Here is a 21,540-nt window from a genome sequence, read left to right as displayed (position 1 = left end):
TTGCTCTTAATCACCCTTTGCTTGTGCTAATGGGGGTCGTCTCGTTGGCTCAGGGTAGCTCGTGTTGCTGCTTCTGGCTTTCCGACCTGGCCTCACTCATGCAGGACCCGTGGGACTTGGGGGCTTGCATCATGGGACGATACTAAAGAGGAGTTACCTTTGACCAACATGATTGTGTTTGTTGCATTATCTGCCCCATGGGTATGCAGGTTACCCTCTCGAACTAATGCTCTTCGCCTGCCTTTAGTTCCTACAGTACCAGAGGTCATTCTGTGATCAGTCGATGATACCATGTAGCTCTGAACTTGTCCAAGCCCCATGGTCTAGCTCTATGATTACATATACAGGTTGCTGAGCAAAATCTAGGCTGAACATGGTTGTAGCACATGTTTGGTCGACCAACTTGGTTGGTGTTGGCGTCTTTGGTCTTACATCTTAATCCAGGAACAGAGGAACTAAGGGGAACCCTAACAAGCCATCGTTATATAAATTCGATATCTATTCCCATGATATATGCTAATCAAACAACTTAATATTCATTCTATTGCCAAACACCCATGCTATCATGAATCTCATCTACCCCATGTTTTTCACATGCCCTACCCTGTAGTCATGATAGGCAACAGCCCGTCATACTTGTCTGTCAAACACCAAATTCTAGACATGATACACAATGGTATGACGAGACTCGTACACATTGTAGCATTAAGTTTTTGTCATTCATAGATCGTTCGAGTTAGGTACAATGGGCCTCCCTGTCCACCACCAACGCGTGGCCTTTGACATACATGGCCACCCCCTCCGAAAAAACCCATAATGACACAAGATATTTAGACATGTGTGGTTGTAATCTTGACACGACATCCCTTGATCGCCGTCCCAATGCCATTTCCAATCCAAGTTGACCTCACTCTCCCGACTCCTCTGGCTCGTGGTGGTAAAAAGGAAACAAAAAACCATGTATAACTATTTTCTTTCTCTTCCTCTTTTCTGTTAATACACATTCGCCTGTCTGAAGCAGGCGCCAATGCCAAGGCTGAATCAATCGTGCCCTCCATTGGCTTCATAGTGGCTGAGATTAGCCCATAATCATGCCCTTCATGCCGGAAAGATCTCCCTCCTTGGCGGCGATTTCGAAGTAACCGTAGATGATACTGCAAACAGTTAGCGAGTGTGTCTTGATCTGTGTGCATTGATAAACTTACGTGACAGCAAGGAGAGTACCGGTACCGGAGCCCAGGGCGCCCATGAGGTCGCTGGAGACCGAGAGCGCACCAATGCAGGCACCGCCGAAGGCAGCGGCAGTGGGAATGATGCGCTTCAGCTCCTTGTACATGCTCTGGTCACGGTGACCAGCCATGACAAGACCCTGGTCCTTGAGCTGCTTGGCAACGTCACGGGGGCTGGAGCCGGAAACCTCAATCCAGGTCTTGGAGAAGAGGGCGCAGGCACCGAGCATGTAAACAATGTAGGCGCTCATGTGGATAGGGTCGAGAAGAGCCTCCTTCAGGTTCTGAGGGGGAGACATGTAGTAGACAAGACCGGAAACGGCGTGGAGCTGCGAGGAACCGTCCTTGGCCTCCCAGACACCGAAGAGACGGACGAGGAGGTTCTCAGAGAAGCGAGAGTAGAGCATCTGGCTGATAAGGAAGATGTTGGAAGAAAGAGCGGACTGCAGCATGATGGGCATGTTGGAGGTGTAGAACAGGCGGACGGGGTACGAGCCACGAGCACCACGCTGGCGGGAGGACTTGACGGGGATCTCGACGCGGAAGCCCTGGAGGTAGATGACAGCGGCGAAGACGGCAAGGGTGGCCAGGAGGTTCATGATGTTGGGGAGGTTCTGGCGGTAGAAAGCCTCCTGGAGAGCGCGCTGCTTGTTGGGCCAGGTCATGAGCAGGTGGAAGAGGGCAATGACGGCACCCTCAAACTCGGGACCACGGCCAGTGTTGATGGTGGTGGGAGAGAAAGCCTTCCACATGATGGACTCGCAGATGTTGGTGGCAATGAACAGCGAGATACCGCTGCCAAGACCGTAACCCTTCTGGAGGAGCTCATCGAGGAGAATGACAATCATACCGGCGACAACCAGCTGGAGGATCAGGAGGAAGACGATACCGGCACCGAGGTCGGAAGGAGGACCGTAGAGACCGCTGAAGACGTAGACGGTGGCGGTACCGGCGGACAGGATGAAGGCAAGGAGCTTCTGGGCGGTCTGGTAGAGCTCGCGGTCCGACTTGAGGTCGAGGTTGACATCGATCATGTGGGTACCGGCGAGGAGCTGGAAGACCATGCCCGAGGAGATGATGGGGGTAATACCCAGTTCCATCAGGGTTCCACGGTTACTCGCAATGACCATTCGCAGCCAGTATAGAGGGTCCGAGTTGTCGGAGGACACGATGCCGTAAAGGGGCATCTGGCTCATGACCAGGAAGATGAGGAGCGTGAGGGCGGTCCACATCAGCTTCTGGTTGAAGGGGATCTTGGTCTCCGGCTGCTGAACCTCTGGGAGGAACGGCACGAACGGCTTGACCAGATCGAGGAAACGGACTGTGTCGCAAGAAAGGCATGTCAGCTTGATTTCAATCTGCGCGATGCGAATCGCCAATTGCGCGCATGCTCAGTTGTCGCGCATGCTCGCCTGGCGAAGCTGGAGCTCCGCGCAAAGGAGAGCCAGGAGAGGCAACTTACGGGAACTCATGGTGACGACGGCAGACGACAAAGAGGAAGGAGGAGAAGAATTGGATTAATTCATCCAAGGGAAGGAATAAAGAAAGAAAAGGAAGAGGAAGCCTAGCTTGCAGAGCCCAGGCGATTTGAAGGGTCGATGGGAGAATTAAAGGAGAGCTGGGGGGCGGAGGTTGGCGATCTGGCTTCAATGGCCAAAATGTAGATGTGTCCAATATTGGGAGTGGAGTGAGCACGTGACCCACCTTAGCCAGCTGTCCTTGGCTGGCTGGTGCTTCCTCCGCCTTCCAAGCGTCCAACAACGGAAGGCACAAAAGGGGTCTCAGCCATTTTGTGTGGCTTTCACGGGGCCGCCGCAATTTTTCCGTTAAAATGGTCTCCGCTTCCCCCTGTTCTGGAACATTGCGCCTAAACATATCCCGGTCACCGGCTGTGACATTTTGATCCTTGGAGACGCACCAATTTTAATAAGTTGTTGCTCTGGGCTTGAGTTTAAGGAAAGATAGGCACGCGCAATGCGCTGTTGAAGTCTATTTTTTCTTTCTTTCTTTCTTAAATGCTGAGACGCATGGGACATTTGCTAAGACGCAATGTTGCAACAATGGCCACTTCAAAACCTCCAGCTGAACCCCTCGTGGTCGTGCTGGGATCTACGGGCACGGGCAAGTCTGAGGTATGTTGGTTAATATCATGCTTATTATTCTTGGAGTTTCTAACAAGTTCCGCAGCTAGCAGTTGAGCTCGCGACTCGGCTAAATGGTGAAATCATCAACGCCGATGCCATGCAACTTTACAATGGACTCCCAATCATCACTAACAAAATCACAACCGAGGAACAATGTGGAGTTCCTCACCATCTACTGGGCCATATCTCACTGGATGAGCAGCCATGGGACGTGGACGACTTCAGGCGAGAGGCTAACCGCGTGATAGGGGAGATTCGTGGTCGAGGACGTCTGCCTATTCTTGTGGGCGGCTCTCAGTATTACGTTGACCCCATCCTCTTTGAAGAGGTCATCCTGGAGGACATTGAGCTGGACACGTCCACGCCATTTCCAATCCTGCAAGAGTCAGGCGAAGTCATGCTTCATGAGCTGCGCAAGGTTGACCCCGAGATGGCTGATCGTTGGCACCCCAATGATCGCCGCAAGATCCAGCGATCTCTGGAGATTTATCTGAGAACCGGCAAGCGGGCCTCTGAATATTATGCGGAGCAACAGGCTCGCAAAGCGGTGGCGCAGCAAGACGGTAGCAGGCGGCCCTGGGAGAATCTTCTCTTTTGGGTTTACTCGGAGCGGGAAGTCCTGCGCGCGCGTCTGGATGCACGAGTTGACAAGATGCAAAATGGTGGGCTCATGCAGGAAGCCCGAGAACTCTATGATTTCAAGCATAAAAAGGAGGCCGAGGGCCGAATACTCGACATGACAAAGGGCATTTGGCAGTCAATCGGATACAAGCAGTTTGAGCCATACTTGTCTGCCGTGGACGAGGGTCGAGAGGCTTCAGAGCTTGAGAAGCTGAAGAATGCCGCCCTTGAGGAGATGAAGACGGCCACGAGGCGATATGCCGTCTACCAGACTCGCTGGATCAGACTCAAGCAGATACCTCGGCTGCGAGATGTTGGACCCGAGGCGATGGGTAGCCTTTACCTCCTCGATAGCACCGACGTTTCTAAATACGGCCAAAACGTTGTCGAACCTGCTGTGCGATTGGCAAAGCAGTTTCTCCGTGGCGAGGAGCGCCCATCACCAACTGAGATCTCACCCTTGGCTAACGAGGTTCTCACGCAGGTGGGCAATCCACCTCCCAAGGCAACGCCGTGCAAACGCATGTGTGAGGTATGCCACACCGTCTTGATGACTGAGGAGGCTTGGAAGCAACACTTGAAGAGCGCTACTCATCGTAGGGTGGTACGCAAGAAGGCGAGGATGTCGCTTGTGCCGGTGGAACAAAAGCCTGAAGATGGCAAACCGGCACAAGCCAATGACGAGGATTCTGGTCCAGAGATAGGATCCATGTTTTCAGAATAGGAAATGACGAATCTAAATTCACCATCTGCCTTTGTTGCCTAAGCTATCAATATGTCTCCTCCATCAATATCATCCCATGTGTGATCCCGAAGAATATCACGTCTGGTGTCTGTCTTTCTTCCCATGCCCGTCTCCCCAGGTATCGCCATCGCGCCGACTTCGAGCGTTCATGTCGTGTCGTTGAGCATCCTTAGATGCCGTAGCCGACGCTGGCTCGTTCCAGCAACCTCGTTCTGTCGGGCAATTCATCCAAGACTACTAAAGTTACGTAGCATCTTAGTGCAATTTTGATGTAATTTAAAAATTTCTTTAAATGTTTTCCTAGTCTCTTCATAAATTAAGCATAACCTTTGTCAGAGAGTCGCACCAGGTACGTTCTCGGGTGGCCCTCAGCCTTCGCGACCTCCTCCTCGTGGATTGCCAAGTGGTCGGCATCATCATGAGCGTCGACATCCTTACTCTCACTACTGCTTGCCTCGGCCACATGTTTCTCTCGTCAGAGCGCTTCTGCTTCTTTGTCGTAGTGTCTTTGGTGTGCTTAGTTGTGGTTGACTTCCGCTTGACTTGGTGTCGGGGCTTCTCGCTCTCCTTGATAGCTTTCATCACGACTCTGTCGAGATCCTTATAGTACTGGCTCGCTTTGAAAACTTAAACATTTGTCGGTCCGTCCTCGTTGGGCTTCCACTTGCTCATGTCGGATGTTGGGAATGCATTCTGAAACTTGATGACCGTCTTTATGGCCAGAAACGTGTCCGTCCCAAAGATGATCTTGAGCAATGTCAGAGCTGCCCAGGAAGGCGTAGCTCTCCTGGTCAAGCGATGGTTGGCGATCAAACTCGTAGAGTTAGTGGTCTCGAGCTTCGAGTAGTTTTCTAGCCAAATCTTGCGGTCTGCTGACGACATCTGGTGTGCCCACCACTCCCAGTGCTTCGATGCTTTCGTATACCGGTCCCAGCTTTGAAGCGTCGACGACACTCCCTCTGTTGGTGGTGGGGACGAGAATCGTGGATATACCGCAGAGATGTTGCCGGAGAGATCGTGTACCAATAAATGTTGAAAAAAGATCCCCTCCTTGGGGTTGTAATTTTGTGTACCCTATGAGAAAAGTATCCAACTCCAAGGTCAAAGGGCACCGCCGCCTCCCTGATTCCCAGTCTACTTTTCAATCTCGGCCTTGACCCACTTCTCGAGGCCACCACGAGCAATGATCTCTTGGACGTTGGGAGGCATCTCGCCAACCTTCTGGCTCCATGTCTCGCCGCTCTTCTCGGTGACGACGACCTTGCTGCGGCGGAGATCCCAGAGGAGCTTCCACCCGGTGCGGCGCGTGAGGGGCTTCTCGGCGTCGTCCTTGTAGGTCTCACGGAGGCGCTCCACGAGGCGCGGCACCTCGACACCCAGGAGGGCGTTGTTGATGCTGTTCCGGCTAAAGATGTTGCCAAAGCTTCCAGAGACAACCAATGGGATCTCCTTGGCCAGGATGGCGGTGGCGGCCTGCTCTCGGGACGAGCCACAGCCAAAGTTGAAGCCGGCGACGAGGATGTCACCTGCGCGAGCTGTGTTGCGGAACTCGGGGTCGTAGTTCTCCATGCACACCTCGCTCATCTGCTCCCTAGTTATGCCATCTTGATAAGTGTATTTTCCTGCATCACCTGTTAGTCCATACACTATATTAACACGACGATTCGCTCTTACCGGGATAGATGCCGTCGGTGTTGATGTTGTCGGCGTCACAAAAGACAATCTCACCCTCGATCTTCTCAGGGAAGCCAGGGATGATGTCCGTAAGTGTCTCCTCCCCCTCAGCCTCAGAAGCAGGAGCAGCGGTCTCGGCCTCTGCTCCGGAGCCGTCCTTTTCAGCAACAGCAATCATGCTCTCGGCCTCTGCAATAATCTTGTCGAGAGCATCTTCAATGGAGAGGGCCTTGTCTGCCACATGATCTCCACTGCCCTCTCCAATGATAACCTTCTCGACGCCCTCGGGCTTCTGGTACCAGCCGGGTCCAGCAATCTTGCCCTGAATGGCGCTGGCAGCAACGATCTCTGGGCTGGCGAGATATGCCTTTGCAAGCGGCGAGCCCATACGTCCCTTGAAGTTCCGGTTGGACGCGCTTATGCCAACCTCGCCTTCTTCAAGAAGACCTGTCCCGAGTCCGATACACGGGCCACAGCCACTAGGCAAGAACTCAGCACCGGCCTCGCGAAGAACGTCCCAATCGCCGGCCTCCTCTGCGATCTTCTGCTCCAAGATCGATGCCGCAGCGACGTAAAACTTGACACCGGACGCAACCTTGGCCGGTTTGCCCTCCTGGGCGGCCTCCCGGAAGACGCGAGCGGCGGCAGCTAAATCGGAGGCCCGAGAGTTGGTACATGACACAAGACTTAATTCCATATTAGTAGCCTTCACTCGACCACAGGCCATCTCGACTTACTAAGCCTTATCAACGGGGATGTTTTGAGGTTCGAGATCTCGGATAGGAGTGGCATCCTTGACCGAGTTGGGACCAGCAACAAAGGGAGAGAGGGTTGAAAGGTTCAGGTAGAGCTCCTTCGCGTAGGTGGCACCCTGGTCAGCAGTGAGCCTGTTTTCGACCAGGTCATCTATACGCTTGTGAGTGAACCTGCTCTCGTTAGAGTTTGGGCTGAGCATGGCAGCAGTGGTGGCCTTGGCACGCAGCCACGAGACGAGGACATCGTCAACAGGGAACAGCCCTAATAAAGTTAATCAAATCACACAACGAGGAACAAGGGTCTACCCACCTGTGAGGCAGCCCCATTCTGTGCTCATGTTTGATATTGTGAGACGGTCGTCGATGGGGATGCTGTGCATTGTTTGTTCTGATCCGGCAAACTCGATGGCATGGTTCAGCACCTCGTCCTTGTTGAAGAGGCCGCAGAGGGCAACGATGACATCCTTTCCCGTAACTCCAGGGGGCAAGAGCCCGGTGAACGTGACCTTGGCGATCGGGGGAATCTGCCACCAGGTACGTTCCGTTGACCAGATGGCGGCGGCGTCTGTCCTAACGACAGGGGTTCTTGTATCATGTTAGTCCAGGTCCACTCCGCGAATTCATGGACGAACCCAAGGCACCCAATTCCACCATAAATGTTCGAGTGACTATCAGATGCCACAGCAAGGCTTCCTGGCCAAGCATATCCTTCCTCGATCATGATTTGGTGGCCAATGCCCCGCCCTGCTGGGTAGCTAGTGCCAATTAGTGGAAGTTATCGCAACAGTTCCACCGCCTCCTTACAATGCTGTGCCATGCTTTTCAGCGAACTCTTGGATGTTTTTGTATTTGCGCAGGTTGGCCTCAGTCTTGTTCTGCGTGTCGTGATCAAGTGTCTAATGAATTTGAGGGCCTGTCAGTAATTGACAACCGGTGTAGTGTATCTGAATAGTCGGGTTTCTTGCCATAACGATTTGTGACGGGTTCTTGATCTGGGTGGCACCGATAGACATCATCTTTAAAGCGACTGGCCAACTATTGTCATGTGCTAGAGGGTAATTAGCTAGGCTTATCTGGAGGGAAGTGAAGAGACGAACTCATGCACTGCGCAGGCTGCAAAGTCACATAATCCCCAGACTTGACCTTCTTGCCAGGGGCAAGGCCAACCGAGTACCGCTGTACAATCTTCTCGGTGAGGGTCTGGGGAGTCGAGGGAGCTGTTGCGGAGGCGGCATCGAGGGAACTGAGGAGGTCGGCGGCGTTGGGCGCATTCTCAAGCTGCGAGTGGAATGCCTGTTGTCGGAGAGGACGAGACGTCGAGTAGGCGTGGAATTGAGAGACGGCAGCAGAGAGAGACTGAGATCGGACGACGAGGCGCTGTCTCGAGAGGCTCGAGAGCCTAGACACGGCCGAGAGAGTGACGGCTCTTCGCTGAAGTTGGCGCATGTGAGTCAAGGAGCAGTGAAGAGAGTATATGGGTGGACAACTTACAATTGGTGTCATGATGAAGCTTGTCGATTCTATACAGCCCTGATATCCTAAAGAACTAAATATGAGGAACAATAGTTGTATAGACAGCCACAACTTGAGGAGTTGCAAAGAGCGACGTTGAAAAAAGTTGTGGATAGCTTCATCCGATGGTCGGCCCCAGATGTCGTCGCAAAGCAGCACTCGCCAAAAAAAATTGCGTGGGGTAAATCAGCCGAACTCGGGCACACGCCATTGGCCGAAGCACTACCGACCGGGGAAATGGAAGATCCGTCCGCCCCCGTTAGATGCCTACGGCTTTACTTGCATGGCGCTATCCAAAACACGGAAACTGCAACTTTAATGCGAAAAGATGGGGTCATGCAAAGGGATCAGCACTGTAGGAGCGCTGGCTGATACGGCAAAACTGGGTGGCAGATTAAGCTTTCTCACAGTGTCTACTCAGCTCAAAGCTTCCGAAGCATCCGTGTTCCCGCTTTGCCTGCCGTACTTGCTTCCTGGGCCCTGCCAACTTTAAGAAAAACCATAAGATCCAAGTTCCTATCTTTACTGACCAAGCAATTCAACGTCATCGTACTTCATTGCGGACTTTTGACAGTTCAAAACCAGCTCTGGAAACTCTGGATCGAGTTCCTGAATCGCCTCTTTCCCAAACTGTGGCTTCTTGGCTGAACTGATAGCATCACGGCGCACGTGCCCGAAAACCCTCTAGTTTCTTACTACCCAACCTGAGAGGACGATCTTTGAACCCGAACGGCGACGACGGGGCCGCAGGTATTATTGGCATCTGTCCCTAGTCTTTCCGAGCGCGCATTTTGTGATACTGGCGTAGGTTCAGTTGTCGCATCGAGTCACGAACCCAACGCCGTCTTACGCCAGGGCTTGAATACAGTATCGGGCATCGAGTCATTCTGACTGACTCATTGGAACGGCGCAAATTTGATCGAGTCTGCAGAAACTTCCCAAGTCCGCAGTATATCACAACTCGTTTCTTCCGCCGTTCCTCGCCGGCTGGAGTCCCAAGTTAGCAGCTTTCACGCCCCCTGCATTTTCCCTTTTGGACGGAATTTTTGCTGTCAACTCCGCCGACCTCCACCTCCACCTCCGCCGCCAACGGCTGAAACCCCGTTGATTTGCCCTCCGTTATTTCTCTGCGGCACCTCGTTTTCGGAACAGACAGGGATTGGCAGGCAGGCGCATTATTGGCCCATCCAGGCTAGAAGCTTCGATTGGACTCAGTCACGTAGTTTATCGAAAAGCGGCAGGCCCCAGGCAAAAATACCTACCAGGTAGTCGGCGTCCGGAGATCACGGCGTCCGTCCTGTCGTCACAGGCTCACATCATCCTTCAACCTCCCACCAGATTGCCAAACGACGTCTAGCCATCCCCCTTGGCAATCTGTCAGCAGCCGAAACATCCTTCTCTTTCGGATCGGCCTTTGAACACGCGCATTACGGATTCGGAAAACCCCTGTCTGTCGCATACGTACGCAGCTCTTGTTCTCATCTCCAGAGTCCCAGAGCCTCCTGGCGAACCCTGTTCACCTGTCTCTCGGTCCCTGGCTCTTTGGCTCCCTCTCAAGCTTCTTCTCAAGCCTTCTTCTCCCATCTTGATCTTCACACCCCCCGTAATTGTTTCCTCTGCGCAGCCCAAGTTGTCGTCAACTCATCTGATTGATTGACGGGAGGCGCTGGTTCCGGCGCATGAGACTGGACGCCCCTGCTTAGCACACCACCTACCTACCTACGGGCTACCACTGACAGACACTCCGCGGGGACCCGGCACTGCCTGGTTGGCACCTTACCTTGCGACATCCATCCCTTCGCCAGGCACCGGCTTTGTGCGACTATTCCGCAGCTTCGCGCCAGCTTGGCCTTTAGATATCGCCACTGGTACGGACAAGCCGGCTCTTCCATATCATCCTCCTGTCTCGTCCCGTCCCGTACGAACCCTCCTGGCTCTTGCAAAAATCGTTTTGCCCCTCCCCCTCACCCTCTCATGATCCTAGCCCCTGTGGAGCTCCTGCCAGCGTCATAGGGCCTCTACTCTGAGATCTAACGTTATCTTCCCGCGACAACGCCTACCGTTTGGCATGTGAGACGTTTCTTGAAGTGAAGCGCATCGAGTTCTGTGGACATGTCGACAACGACGACGCCTGGATCTCACAAGGCGCCCAGAGTGTTGGCCTGCGTCTTGTGTCAGCATCGCAAGATCAAATGCGACCGCAACACGCCTTGCTCGAATTGCATCAAGGTGCGTCAGCTACCTAGCCCGTCCCGCTGCATTTCGCTTATCCATATCGCGCCCGCGCCCTTTGTTTGGCTTCTTGATGCCTTCCGTGTCTGCCTTGTGTCCTTGTGCTCTTTGTGCCTCAGGTTCCATGAACTTCAACTTACCAGTAAGCCAGGCCAATGTTACGTGCACACCAAGCACTCCAGCTCCCGCAAGGAAGCGTCGGAGACCGAACCAAGACCTTCAGGAGCGGCTCGCTCGATGTGAGCAGTTGCTGAAGCAGTATGCTGATGGTACCGTGCCATCTCCATCGGCGCAGGCCTCACCGGCTATGAACAGTGCCATGTCGGATGTCATGGTCAGCACGCCGAACAACTGTGATTCCCAGACGAAATGGAAGCCGGCTGGCAAGATGGTCAAGGAAGAGGGTGGCGTGCGATTCATGGATAGCTACCTGTGGGCCAACATTCATGAAGAGGTGAGCATGTCCAATTTGTCTCGATGAGTCTGCGAAACTGACGCCCGGCACAAGCTCCAAGCGATGAAGGAGATTGTTGATACCGACGACCCCGAAGACAGCAGTGTCATGGGCTCTGAGGATCTGAGCCCAGACTACAACATCGACCTTCTCCTACCCTCGGATGCTTCAAGCGGATCCAACGAGGATCATCAGCCAGATCCCGTCCATGTCTTTCGACTCTGGCAGTTGTTCGTGGACCGCGTTAACCCTTTGACCAAAATCATCCACGTCCCGTCGGTACAGCCATATGTGATGGAAGCGGCGACCAACATGAACAACATCCCGTTAAACTACCAGGCCCTCTTGTTCTCTATTTTCACCATGGCCGCGGTGTCTCTCTCCGATGCCGAAGCGACGCAGATGCTCGGATGCTCGCGCGACGATGCTCTGCGGAAGTACACCATTGGAACCAAGATGGCATTAACCAAATTCAACTTTCTCAAAAACTACGACATGGTAGCTTTGCAGGCATTGCTGCTTTATCTGGTGAGATAATAAGCTTCAACAGTCTTGATGCGTGCTGACGGTTATAGTTTTCTCTTCAGAACCGCTACGACAGGCATGCCGCCTGGATTCTTAGCGGAATGGTAGTCCGGATCGCTCAAAAGATGGGATATCACCGTGACGGCGAACTCTTGAACCTCAACGCCTTTGAAACCGAGATGCGAAGACGTATGTGGTGGCAGATCATCCTACATGATGCCAAGAATGCCCTGGTTTCCGGGCTTAGCCACTCGATGCTCCCCAGCAGCTGGGACACCAGGATGCCACAGAATGTGAACGACGCGGACCTGTTTCCTGGATCGAACGAACCTATTCAACCGCGCGAGGGCCCAACAGAGATGGCATTCTGCCTGATCGGTTACCAGATTGCCAAGTTTCTGGTCCACGCCGAGTCCCTCCACGGCACCCCGGGATTGGAAGCTGCCATTATGGGCGACGATTACGAGGACAGAGATCCCGACATGTTTCCCTCTATCGAAAAGTACCGAGAACTTGTCGACGACCTCGAGAAGGGCTTGCTGGAGGTTGAAGCCCGCTACATCGACCCTTCTGCTGGACCTGTCCACCTTGCAGCCCTCGCGATACGCCCAATGCTTACCAGCAAGATGAGAGAGATGCTGGTACCCATGAGGGAGCAGCCAGAATGGGGGACCGAGATCCTCAACAAGAAGGACAACCTCTTCAAGATTGTCCTGATGAACAACGAACACAGCACTAATGCTTACGAGGTAATGGAGCACGCAGGGTTCTTGTGGTTTGTCAAGTTCCACTTCCAGATCGACATCTTCACCGTCATGACGAAGCAGCTCACCCAGCGCCCGACTGGCTCTCTTGCGGACCGCGCTTGGGGTATGGTGGAAAAGATTTACCGATTTCACCCGGAGCTCTTTGACATGAATCAAAAGGTGTACGTGATACAGGCTCAGACTGTCCTGAAGGCATGGAAAGCACGCGAGCAAGCCTTCCGACAGGCAGGCCAACCCGTCGAATGCCCCAGCTTTGTGTACCGCCTCCGCGAATGCCTCACCAATAATGGACGCAGCTCTGAACCACCACCCCAGCCGCCGCCGACTCAACCTCCAACATCGGTGGCCCAGATGACGGACCTTGATCCATTCCTGGGTGGCTATCTGGACGTTTCAACTCTCAACTGGGATATGTGGGGGAACATGAACCAACCACAGAATCAGGTTCCCTCTTCACTGTTTGGCGGCTTTGGCATGGGGAGCATGAATTGAGGGTCTCAATGCACATGAATTAATCATCTTGGAAAAACGGCGCGGCTGGTACGAGGCTAATGACATGGGAATCTCCACGGAGTCGGTTGTACAATTACATATAGAGCGATCTGTTTGGGCGCCGGTAGGCTAAATAGATGGTTGACATATACACGCATACTCGGGCAGGGATGCTTCTTCCTACATGTACTTAATGAACACTCGGGACAGGGCAGTCTACGCTTCAGAAGGATGCTTCTTGTATGTATCAGTAACGGAGACATTAGTTCACAACAGTCAGGCAAAGTGTGTCAATGGCTTTTCTTGGCGGTCTACTCGATCGAGATGAATCTTGCTTTCCCCCTGTCCACTCAGACCCCATATGTTCCTTGCTCTCTCACTGTCGTCCCCATTTCCATCCCATGTTCACATCGTCCCACAGGCGTTGACTTGGTTCCATCGAAGAAGATTGGCTTGTCTTGTTGCTTCTCAATGGAGGTTGTCGTTGTGCTTAGGCGGTGGCCGGGCGAGGACCGTCGTGACCCTGGCCACCGGAGTTCTGGCCATGGCCGTGGGCGTTCTGCTGCTGCTGAGCACCGGCGTTCTGGTTCTCATCATTGTCCTGGGCCTCGTTGTCGGGAGCGCGGTCACGGCCGGTGACAGCGCGGGCACGCTGGAGGATGTAGCGAAGGTATTGAACAGCAAAACCCTCGCTGATGGGAGCCTGGGGGAAACGCTCCCAAGACCCGTTGGTGTAGTGGAGAGTGCGGACGGGGTTGGCACCGTTGCGAGCAAGTCGGCCGCCGTTGGCGTTGTCGTTGGCATTGTCGCGGACGGGACGGGGTTTAGCGACAAAGATGACATAGCCGATGATGCCCATGACGATGAGCATGAGACCAGCACTGACGGTCACGACCATGATAGTGCTGTTGTTGTCCTCGGGGAGAGAACGAGGCATGGCGTGAACAGACATGATGGCTGTTCTCTTGCGAGTCAGTTCTTGTTGTGCTTGAAGTGGTTCAACATCAGTACATACCGCTTGGTGCTTGTCGAGCTTCGTTGTGGTTTTGTTGTTTTGGTTGGAGGGCTTCGTCCTTTGATACGAGCTGTAGCTGTATGAAAGGATGAAGAGAAGATGTTGAAGAGTTGATACGAGAGAAGAGAAGAGATGGTATATATATGGGAGTGTGTAAACGGTGCTGAGAAAGAGGACAATTGAGTTGAAGCATTGTTGAATAGAATGACGAACGGCGATGTAAGTTGAATGGCGAGTAGAAAGGCACGATAAGACGAAAGGGATCTGTTTGAAGATTTGAGATGATGGCCGAATTGGGATGATCAAGTTGCGTTTGATTGGGGTGTTCACGATAAGATGGTAGAAAGTTGAACAAACGTCGAAACACCATTTTACGAACAGGAACCATAAAAATAAGAGAGAATAATTAACTCAATTCAGAAGAGACCGACTACTCTACCTTACTCAATCTAGCAACGTCTACTCTGAATCTAGCGACTAAACAAACACATACTGTACTACCTACGCAACCAACACATCCAACTCGCCTCTTCCTCACTTAAGGACGAGCCCCCTCCTCCTCATCCTTCTGATACTCACGGTTATCCGCCATGATGGCCTCAACTCGGCGCTCCGCCTGCTTCCGGCTCTTATCCTCCCTGTGAACCTGTCTGTGTCCCATCCATTGGATGCAGGTAAAGATGAGGAGGAAAACAATGAAGGTGATGCATCCAACTGTGGCGTACAACCAGGGCGTGGTGCCCTTGGAGGGAGTCTCCTCGGCGAGTGCAGTGGGCTCTACCGTTGGGACAACGGCAGTGGTAAGCGTGATGAAGCTCTTGGGCTCCATGGATAGTTCAAACCATGAGCCACCGTTGTCGGGGCGGGTTTGAACAGGAGCGTCCCAGGCAGCGGCCATGATTGCTGTGGTGTGAGAAGAAGTGGTGGTGAAAAGCTGAGGAAGTGTTAGCAGGTAAGATCGAGAGTGGAACGTACCTGTGTTTGCTGTGTGATTGAGTGTGAGCGTGTCCGGCCAGAAGAGGATGAATTGCAGGGCGACGTGATCCTCTTATGCGTTTGTAGTGCCTTCATGTCCGAGCGGTAGTGGAACTCAATGCGCAATGTTCAAAAGGCCAGGAACAATGGAACAAGGGGAGAAGGCCCGTTGTCTTGTTCATTCACATTGTGCAGTGGCCTTGACCCTTTCCATGTGTACATCTCTGTTTCTTTGTTTGATCAAGCCATTGTCATTGTCCAAGGTTGTAGTAAATGTGCAATTGTGCATCTTTTGCGAGAATGGAACATTGGTCACTGAAATAAAGTGTTGAAGGATCATGAGTATTTGTTCTTAGCTGTGTGGTATTAGGAGTGTGGCCACGACTTGTTGTCTATGGCCCCAAAGGATTGTAGATAGGAACAACCGAATAACTACTGTACAACTGTCGACCTTCTCATTACCATCGCAGCAACCCCGAGTCATTAGTTACCCAGTTCTTTGTCCGATGAATCCACCCCTCGAAGGTACGCCTCGATGCACCTACCAACCCGCTCATCGTCCAACTCGTAGGTACCCTTTAGCCCAAATCCAAATCGGCTATACAGCTTCTAGCCAGTAAAAGCCAAAGGAAAGAATGGAAACGCAGCGGTTTCGAGCTCGAGATCTGTGACGTGATTGGTAGCGTAGTTGACAATGACGCGGAGCTCACCACCCTTGGCGCCAATGTCCCAGTAGTTGAGGACATCGCGGATTTCATCGAGGTGCGTGTCTGCGTCGTAGAAGGCCCCGTCGCTTGCGATTTCTTGGAAGATGACGACTACATCGACGTTTTTGGCGTGTTCTTCGAAGAGGCGCTTGTTGGTGTAGAGGCTATGCACTAGCATGTCTTCGTCGTCGTGAGGACGCCATCCGCCGTTTTGGACGCTTTGAACGGTGTCGTACGTTGCTGTGATGGGAATCTCGACTTTACTCACGCTGTAGATGTACTCGGTGAAGTCCTTAGAGGTAGCGACATTGGTGAACAGGAGTCCAGTGTCATGGTGGAGGAGAGTTAGGTCATGGTGAACATCAATGAAGGATCGAGGGTAGCGACGGCTGAGGTTGCGACGAACGCCCCAGCGAGTCACGATGAAGTCTCCATCATCTGGGTCTTGACGGTCTTGAGACCAAACGAACGAGTAAATGCGATGACGGATTCGTCGGAGAGCGTCGCTTGTCTTGAGAGGGTTTTCTTGGTCAACTTCGAACAGGCGTCCCCAAAGGAAGCTGGTGCACTTAGGAGAGCCGGAGGATGTAACGAGAGAAAGCAGCACATCTCTTGCTCCGCCATAGAAAGACGTGAAAGAAGCACCGAGCTTTTCCATCGTGTCGGTGTTAATGCCTTTGTGTGCACAGCCCAGGGCATGCGCAGCGGTAGAGAAGATCAGGTTGAGGCGTGATGAATTGACATGACCAGCCTTAGGTTGACAAGGTCAAGGTGTTGTAAACACAGCCGCCGTGATTCATTGCTACGAGGCTCTCGCGGAAGGAGCCAGTGACTTGCACTCGTTCAATTGGCTACAGCAAACATGCACTCAAACATGGGCGAAAGAAATGTAGATCTCAAAATGAAACGACACCTAGACGGAGGAAGAGCTAGATGTCGAGATTAACGACGGACCAGTTTGTTTCTTCTCAGATCAGTCCAAGAGTCCAAAGACCCTGCCGGACAACCGCTGCCCACCATGGACAGCGTGCGGCGGACGTTCTTGACTATCTGAAGAAGAAAAGAAGGAAAAGAGAAAAAAGAAACAGGCTGAGCGGAGTATTTCACAGGGTTGGATTGATTTCTTCTGCTGACTCAGCACAGTGCGTGAGCTATCACGTGATGAGCACTCCGAGGCGGAGGGAATACCGGGTCACGTGTGTCCCGAGATGAGGAATTCGCACCCGCTGATTGGTCGGGCTGGACCGAGAAGCCGAGGGAGCCCGTTCCGATACTTGCATGGCGAAGCATGCATCGGGAAATCCATCATCATCGATTCCCCAAACGACGACGAACCGCCCCTTCAGTGGTATTAACGACGCCGACGATACATCGTTGAACGAACAATTTTGGCCGCCCTCTCAATTCGATTCCCTCGATTCTCTTCTGCCACGATGCTCGCTCAACGTGTTGGCGTCGCCGCCCTTCGCCGAGGTACGTCAATTGAAGCAATCCCCGATGCCGGGTTCTGCGAAAAAACAGTGAATAGCCTCATGGGGTGCGCAATGCTGACTCAATTGTCTAGGTGCGGCTAAGCCTAGCAGTGTCTTCTTCTCCCAGACGCTGCCCAAGGTTGCCCTGACTGCCGGCATCTCGACCACTCCCTCCCGGTAAGCTCCTCAACAGCATCGCGAAATGCTTCCTCGACCTCTGACACGTGCTCCCAGTCCCGTCGCCAGCACCAAGCTCTCCCAGGAGGAAGGCCGCCAGCTCCTCGTCAACCAGCGCCTGAACCGTCCTGTGTCCCCCCACCTGGGCATCTACAAGCTGGAGCAGACCTGGTTCGGCAGCTCTGCCTGGAACCGAATCACCGGATGCACCCTCTCGGCCACCATGTACGCCTTCATGGGCGCCTACCTCGTCGCCCCCGTCGTCGGCCTGCACCTCGAGACTGCCAGCGTCGCCGCTGCTTTCGGCGGCCTGCCCCTCGTCGTCAAGGGTGGCCTCAAGTTCGCCCTCGGCTTCCCCTTCGTGTACCACTTGATCAACGGCTTCAAGCACCTCCTGTACGACATGGGCAAGGGTTTCGCCAAGCCCACGATCAAGAAGACTGACAACATTCTCTGGGCTGCGAGCATCCTCGGTGCCATTGGTCTGGTTGCTTTCGTGTAAGAGATGAAAAAGAAGGGAGAAATAGATTGGGCTAGCAACAGCAGTGGATGAAATACACCAAGCCGTGAGGGATTGAGAGGGAGTACTGGAAATGGGAGACGAGGTACTCGTGTAGAAGTATGAATGAGCCTGGGAGGGCATTCCTGATTTTGAGCAAATCAATTTTACTATATGTACACCAACCCTCTTACCCAAATGCCCTTTTGTGAGGTATCCCGAAGCCTAAAACGCCATTCGCCTTCGCATTGCTATAATTTGTGTCAAGCACGCTGGGATGGATTTGCCTACTCCAAGAACCGAGCATCCAGAATCGCCCGGATCAGCTTCCTGTTGCCGGACGAGGCAATCTTTTCCCCTACGATTGTTCCAATGAACTCCTTCAGCTCCGAGACCTCCGACTCCAAGTTGGCTGTGCCGTTGACGCCGTTGACGCTCGACTCGCCCCGCTCCGACAGGGATGCGACGGCTTGCACAATGCCCTGTACAAGCATCTCGTAGTCCATGGTGCCCTCGGCCTTTTCCTTGAGAGGTTGTAGAATTGCTGTGTCGAAGGTCTTGAGGTTTCGCAGCACCAAAACTCGGATGGCTTCGGGTCCGCCGGCCTCGAGCAGACCATGGATGGCACCGTAGAGGACCGCGGGTGGCTTGGTGGGATCGAGGAAGTACTTGAGGCATGTTCGTGTGAGCTTTGTTCTGAGGAGAGTGTTTGAGGCTGAGTATTTGCGAGCGATTTGTCCAACTAGCGATGCAGCCAGTTGTCGCAAGTCGTACTGCTCCTTGATGGCATCGACTCCTTCGTCAGCACCCAGCTTTCGGGCCATTAGACAAGTCAGGGCGGGCGCAGAGAGAGGGCTGGCGTAGGGATCGAGGAAGAGGCTCTTGTTCTCGATAAGGGCGTTTGTCAACTCCATCATCTGCTTAAGAGTGAAAGTGTCGTCCAGATGGTGCGTTACACGATCCATGATGAAGTTGATAAAGTATGGGATGAGCTGATGCAGACCGGGATCGTCCCTCACGGAACCGAGAGCAGCCTGTCGGAGTCGCACAACCTCCTCGTCCGGGTTATCGTCTAGAATTGCGGCTTGAATCTTGTCAAAGTAGAGGATGAGCTCCTTGCTGACGATGTGCTTAACGGAAGGCTTCATTGCGACATTGTCGTTGCCGGCGAGTGCAGAGAGGGCGGGATTAGCTCCAGGGCCCTTGGGGAGGAGTTCTTGCGATCGGGACTCGGATGTCGTTGGGTTTTGGGGGATAGAGGGCTGGACACCTTCGATGGCGAGCCAGTGTGCTAGGAAGGATTAGCATGAGCATTCACACAAGCCAAGAGACATGCGCACCAGTGAAACCCATGTCGCGAGGGACCTTGGGTAGAGGCGCATTGATGAGCTTCTCAAAATCAACCTCCTCATCCTCAATGTAGAACAGCGGCTGGCCTGGACCGAGGCTGGCCTCGCCGTAGCGCAGAGGACGCGTCGAGTCGTAGCCGTAGAGGGGTTCCACGTCGAGAGCCTTGAGTGCGAGCGAGATGTCGTTAACAGTGAGAGTGGTTCGGCGGGCGGCGCGCATGAAGCGCAGGGACTCGACAATGACCTGGCCGATACGATACTCGACGTCCTGGGTCAGGCACTTGAGAGCTTCATCGTTAAGGGAGCTGATGCCGACCGACTCGGCTACGTCCTTGACGTTTTCGGGGTTCCACAGGAGCTTGGGGGTTTCGGCCATGGCGTCGGCGGTGTGAGCACACTGTGACGCTCGCGATTATCAAGACGTATTCGAAAAGGCTGCTGCTAGAAGCCTTCGATCGGTGTGACGATGTGGACGTTGGGAGGTTTCTAAGTGTGATGCTTTCTTGAAGCTGCGCGAGGCTGAGAGAGCAGTGGATTGAAGTGTGGCTGAATCTGGGGTGCGCCACATATTAAATTTCCTAAGTTGGTGTGGGGCGATTGTTTGAACTCAGGTGTGTGGCTGATGAATATTTCAACAGCTGCCTTTCCTATTCCAGAAGTTAAATGAATGGCAGCTAAATAAACAAAACGAGAATTCAGTTAGAGACCATGAGTCCCAAAAAGGATGTTTCACAATACAGCACCAACATGCTGAGACCGCATGTCGACCTCGCAAGCGCCGCATTTCATCTAAACGCTCTTACCACAGACACCAAAAGTGGGTCTCTAAATACGGCGACCATCAATACGTTATACGCGTATACTGTGAGCCGTCATGACAACGAAACCAAAGGGCTGAAGCCGTATTTCATGCGATAGGATGTGGCACAGGAGATGGACGCGTAATAAAGGGTCTCGGATGGCGGAGGATTCGCGGCTGCTCTCCACATTCATACGTGGGCGGCTGAATTACGCTTGTATGCTTGTCTAGCATCGTGGGGTTTATATACGACTACAATGCCTTTTCAACAACAGAGATGAAGAGACCATTTTCTTGTCAGTATACGCCCGCTTCCCGAGCTGATCCTCTCTTTCTTCCTCAAGGCTGGGCAGACAAAACCCGCAGGAACCTCCAAACTTGACGTCCCGAGCTGCGATAACCTAGCGCCCAAACAAACCGGAACGACCACTCCAAGATGATGTCCAGAGTCAGAGACTTTTTCGGCAGCCACTGGTTCGACCCGCACTGGAAGACGAGGGTTCATATCGGCATGATGGTCCTCATTGTCGCTGTCATTGCCCTCACTGGTGCCCGTGTTGCCACGAAACCCAAGGGCACGCCGACCACACGGTCCGACACGCTGGGTATCACGATGGTATGAAGCGCGCTATATACGACTTGAAATAAATTGTGGCTAACCAATGACAGGCCGTCAAGAGCATCGTTTTCCTCATCTACCAGTTGCTCACCGACAAGGTCAACCGGTTCAGGAAGTGGAGGAGCCTCAAGGCGTATGCGATCCTCAACACCATGGAGATTGTCTTCTGGTTCGTTGTGGTCATTATAACTTTTATGGGAATCTCGAGTTTTTGTCAAGGTGCAAGCTGCGCCTTTGCGTGGTTTGTCGCCCTCAACGGCTTCTTGCTCATGTATGTCTACGCTACCCACCACGGATAAGAGACTGTATGCTGACATTTACCTCTTGCAGGGCCACATCTTTCTGGGCAGCTGTCATCTGCTGGAAGGATCACAAGTACTTTAAGAGTACTGGTGTTGTTCGTGGGACGGCGCTCCCTACACACGCCATGAACAGCTCGGCGTACTCGTCGCAGTCGGCCATGAAATAGACGGAATAAACGAAAGGCTCACGCATACACAGAAGGGGTGGATGTCGGTCTTGATTTTGGGATGAGGCCTGAAAGAACAAAACAACACAGGAGTACGGCGTTCGGTGGACGACATGAACACGGGATTCGACGAATAGAGGGTAAGCGCTTGCTCTTCTCGAGGCTTCATCAAGATGTAGCTGTATCGAGACGATAAAGGAGGAAGTGTATTCATGTTTGATAGATGTTGGAGGGATTCAAGGACTCATGGGGGAACTGTACTGCAACTGGGTGCACTTTGGTAGACTCGACATTAAATAGAGGCTGGTC

General features: G+C 53.1%; 9 protein-coding genes across 9 annotated transcripts; 4 read left to right on the top strand and 5 right to left on the bottom strand.

Moving 5' to 3' along the window:
- Nucleotides 1–1,078: 1,078 nt before the first annotated feature.
- Nucleotides 1,079–2,701, bottom strand: NCS57_00999700 (uncharacterized protein; the record flags this gene model as incomplete). Its single annotated transcript, XM_053059755.1, has 3 exons — nt 1,079–1,154; nt 1,206–2,550; nt 2,692–2,701. The coding sequence occupies 3 exons, from the start codon at nt 2,699–2,701 to the stop codon at nt 1,079–1,081; spliced, it is 1,431 nt and encodes a 476-aa protein (XP_052910149.1).
- A 543-nt stretch (nt 2,702–3,244) lies between these two features.
- On the top strand, nt 3,245–4,718 carry NCS57_00999600 (TRNA dimethylallyltransferase; the record flags this gene model as incomplete). Its single annotated transcript, XM_053059754.1, has 2 exons — nt 3,245–3,361; nt 3,417–4,718. The coding sequence occupies 2 exons, from the start codon at nt 3,245–3,247 to the stop codon at nt 4,716–4,718; spliced, it is 1,419 nt and encodes a 472-aa protein (XP_052910148.1).
- A 648-nt stretch (nt 4,719–5,366) lies between these two features.
- Nucleotides 5,367–8,671, bottom strand: NCS57_00999500 (Homoaconitase, mitochondrial; the record flags this gene model as incomplete). Its single annotated transcript, XM_053059753.1, has 10 exons — nt 5,367–5,673; nt 5,878–6,361; nt 6,414–7,099; nt 7,151–7,430; nt 7,479–7,753; nt 7,801–7,923; nt 7,973–8,064; nt 8,134–8,216; nt 8,266–8,599; nt 8,660–8,671. 10 exons carry the CDS (start codon nt 8,669–8,671, stop codon nt 5,367–5,369), a joined length of 2,676 nt encoding a protein of 891 aa, XP_052910147.1.
- A 2,121-nt stretch (nt 8,672–10,792) lies between these two features.
- Nucleotides 10,793–13,150, top strand: NCS57_00999400 (Zn(2)-C6 fungal-type domain-containing protein; the record flags this gene model as incomplete). The annotated part of the gene is made up of 4 exons (XM_053059752.1): nt 10,793–10,909; nt 11,064–11,366; nt 11,421–11,894; nt 11,942–13,150. 4 exons carry the CDS (start codon nt 10,793–10,795, stop codon nt 13,148–13,150), a joined length of 2,103 nt encoding a protein of 700 aa, XP_052910146.1.
- A 490-nt stretch (nt 13,151–13,640) lies between these two features.
- On the bottom strand, nt 13,641–14,102 carry NCS57_00999300 (uncharacterized protein; the record flags this gene model as incomplete). The annotated part of the gene is made up of 1 exon (XM_053059751.1): nt 13,641–14,102. One exon carries the CDS (start codon nt 14,100–14,102, stop codon nt 13,641–13,643), a length of 462 nt encoding a protein of 153 aa, XP_052910145.1.
- A 601-nt stretch (nt 14,103–14,703) lies between these two features.
- Nucleotides 14,704–16,505, bottom strand: NCS57_00999200 (uncharacterized protein; the record flags this gene model as incomplete). Its single annotated transcript, XM_053059750.1, has 3 exons — nt 14,704–15,149; nt 15,686–15,738; nt 15,784–16,505. The coding sequence occupies 3 exons, from the start codon at nt 16,503–16,505 to the stop codon at nt 14,704–14,706; spliced, it is 1,221 nt and encodes a 406-aa protein (XP_052910144.1).
- A 775-nt stretch (nt 16,506–17,280) lies between these two features.
- NCS57_00999100 (uncharacterized protein) lies at nt 17,281–17,998 on the top strand (the record flags this gene model as incomplete). The annotated part of the gene is made up of 3 exons (XM_053059749.1): nt 17,281–17,320; nt 17,412–17,496; nt 17,554–17,998. The coding sequence occupies 3 exons, from the start codon at nt 17,281–17,283 to the stop codon at nt 17,996–17,998; spliced, it is 570 nt and encodes a 189-aa protein (XP_052910143.1).
- Nucleotides 17,999–18,282: 284 nt separating this feature from the next.
- On the bottom strand, nt 18,283–19,720 carry NCS57_00999000 (uncharacterized protein; the record flags this gene model as incomplete). The annotated part of the gene is made up of 2 exons (XM_053059748.1): nt 18,283–19,286; nt 19,336–19,720. 2 exons carry the CDS (start codon nt 19,718–19,720, stop codon nt 18,283–18,285), a joined length of 1,389 nt encoding a protein of 462 aa, XP_052910142.1.
- An 859-nt stretch (nt 19,721–20,579) lies between these two features.
- On the top strand, nt 20,580–21,231 carry NCS57_00998900 (uncharacterized protein; the record flags this gene model as incomplete). The annotated part of the gene is made up of 3 exons (XM_053059747.1): nt 20,580–20,759; nt 20,813–21,033; nt 21,093–21,231. 3 exons carry the CDS (start codon nt 20,580–20,582, stop codon nt 21,229–21,231), a joined length of 540 nt encoding a protein of 179 aa, XP_052910141.1.
- Nucleotides 21,232–21,540: the final 309 nt, after the last annotated feature.

This window comes from Fusarium keratoplasticum, chromosome 8 (assembly GCF_025433545.1).
Source record: "Fusarium keratoplasticum isolate Fu6.1 chromosome 8, whole genome shotgun sequence".
Classification (NCBI taxonomy): domain Eukaryota; kingdom Fungi; phylum Ascomycota; class Sordariomycetes; order Hypocreales; family Nectriaceae; genus Fusarium; species Fusarium keratoplasticum.
This window is presented reverse-complemented; position numbering and strand designations above follow the sequence as displayed.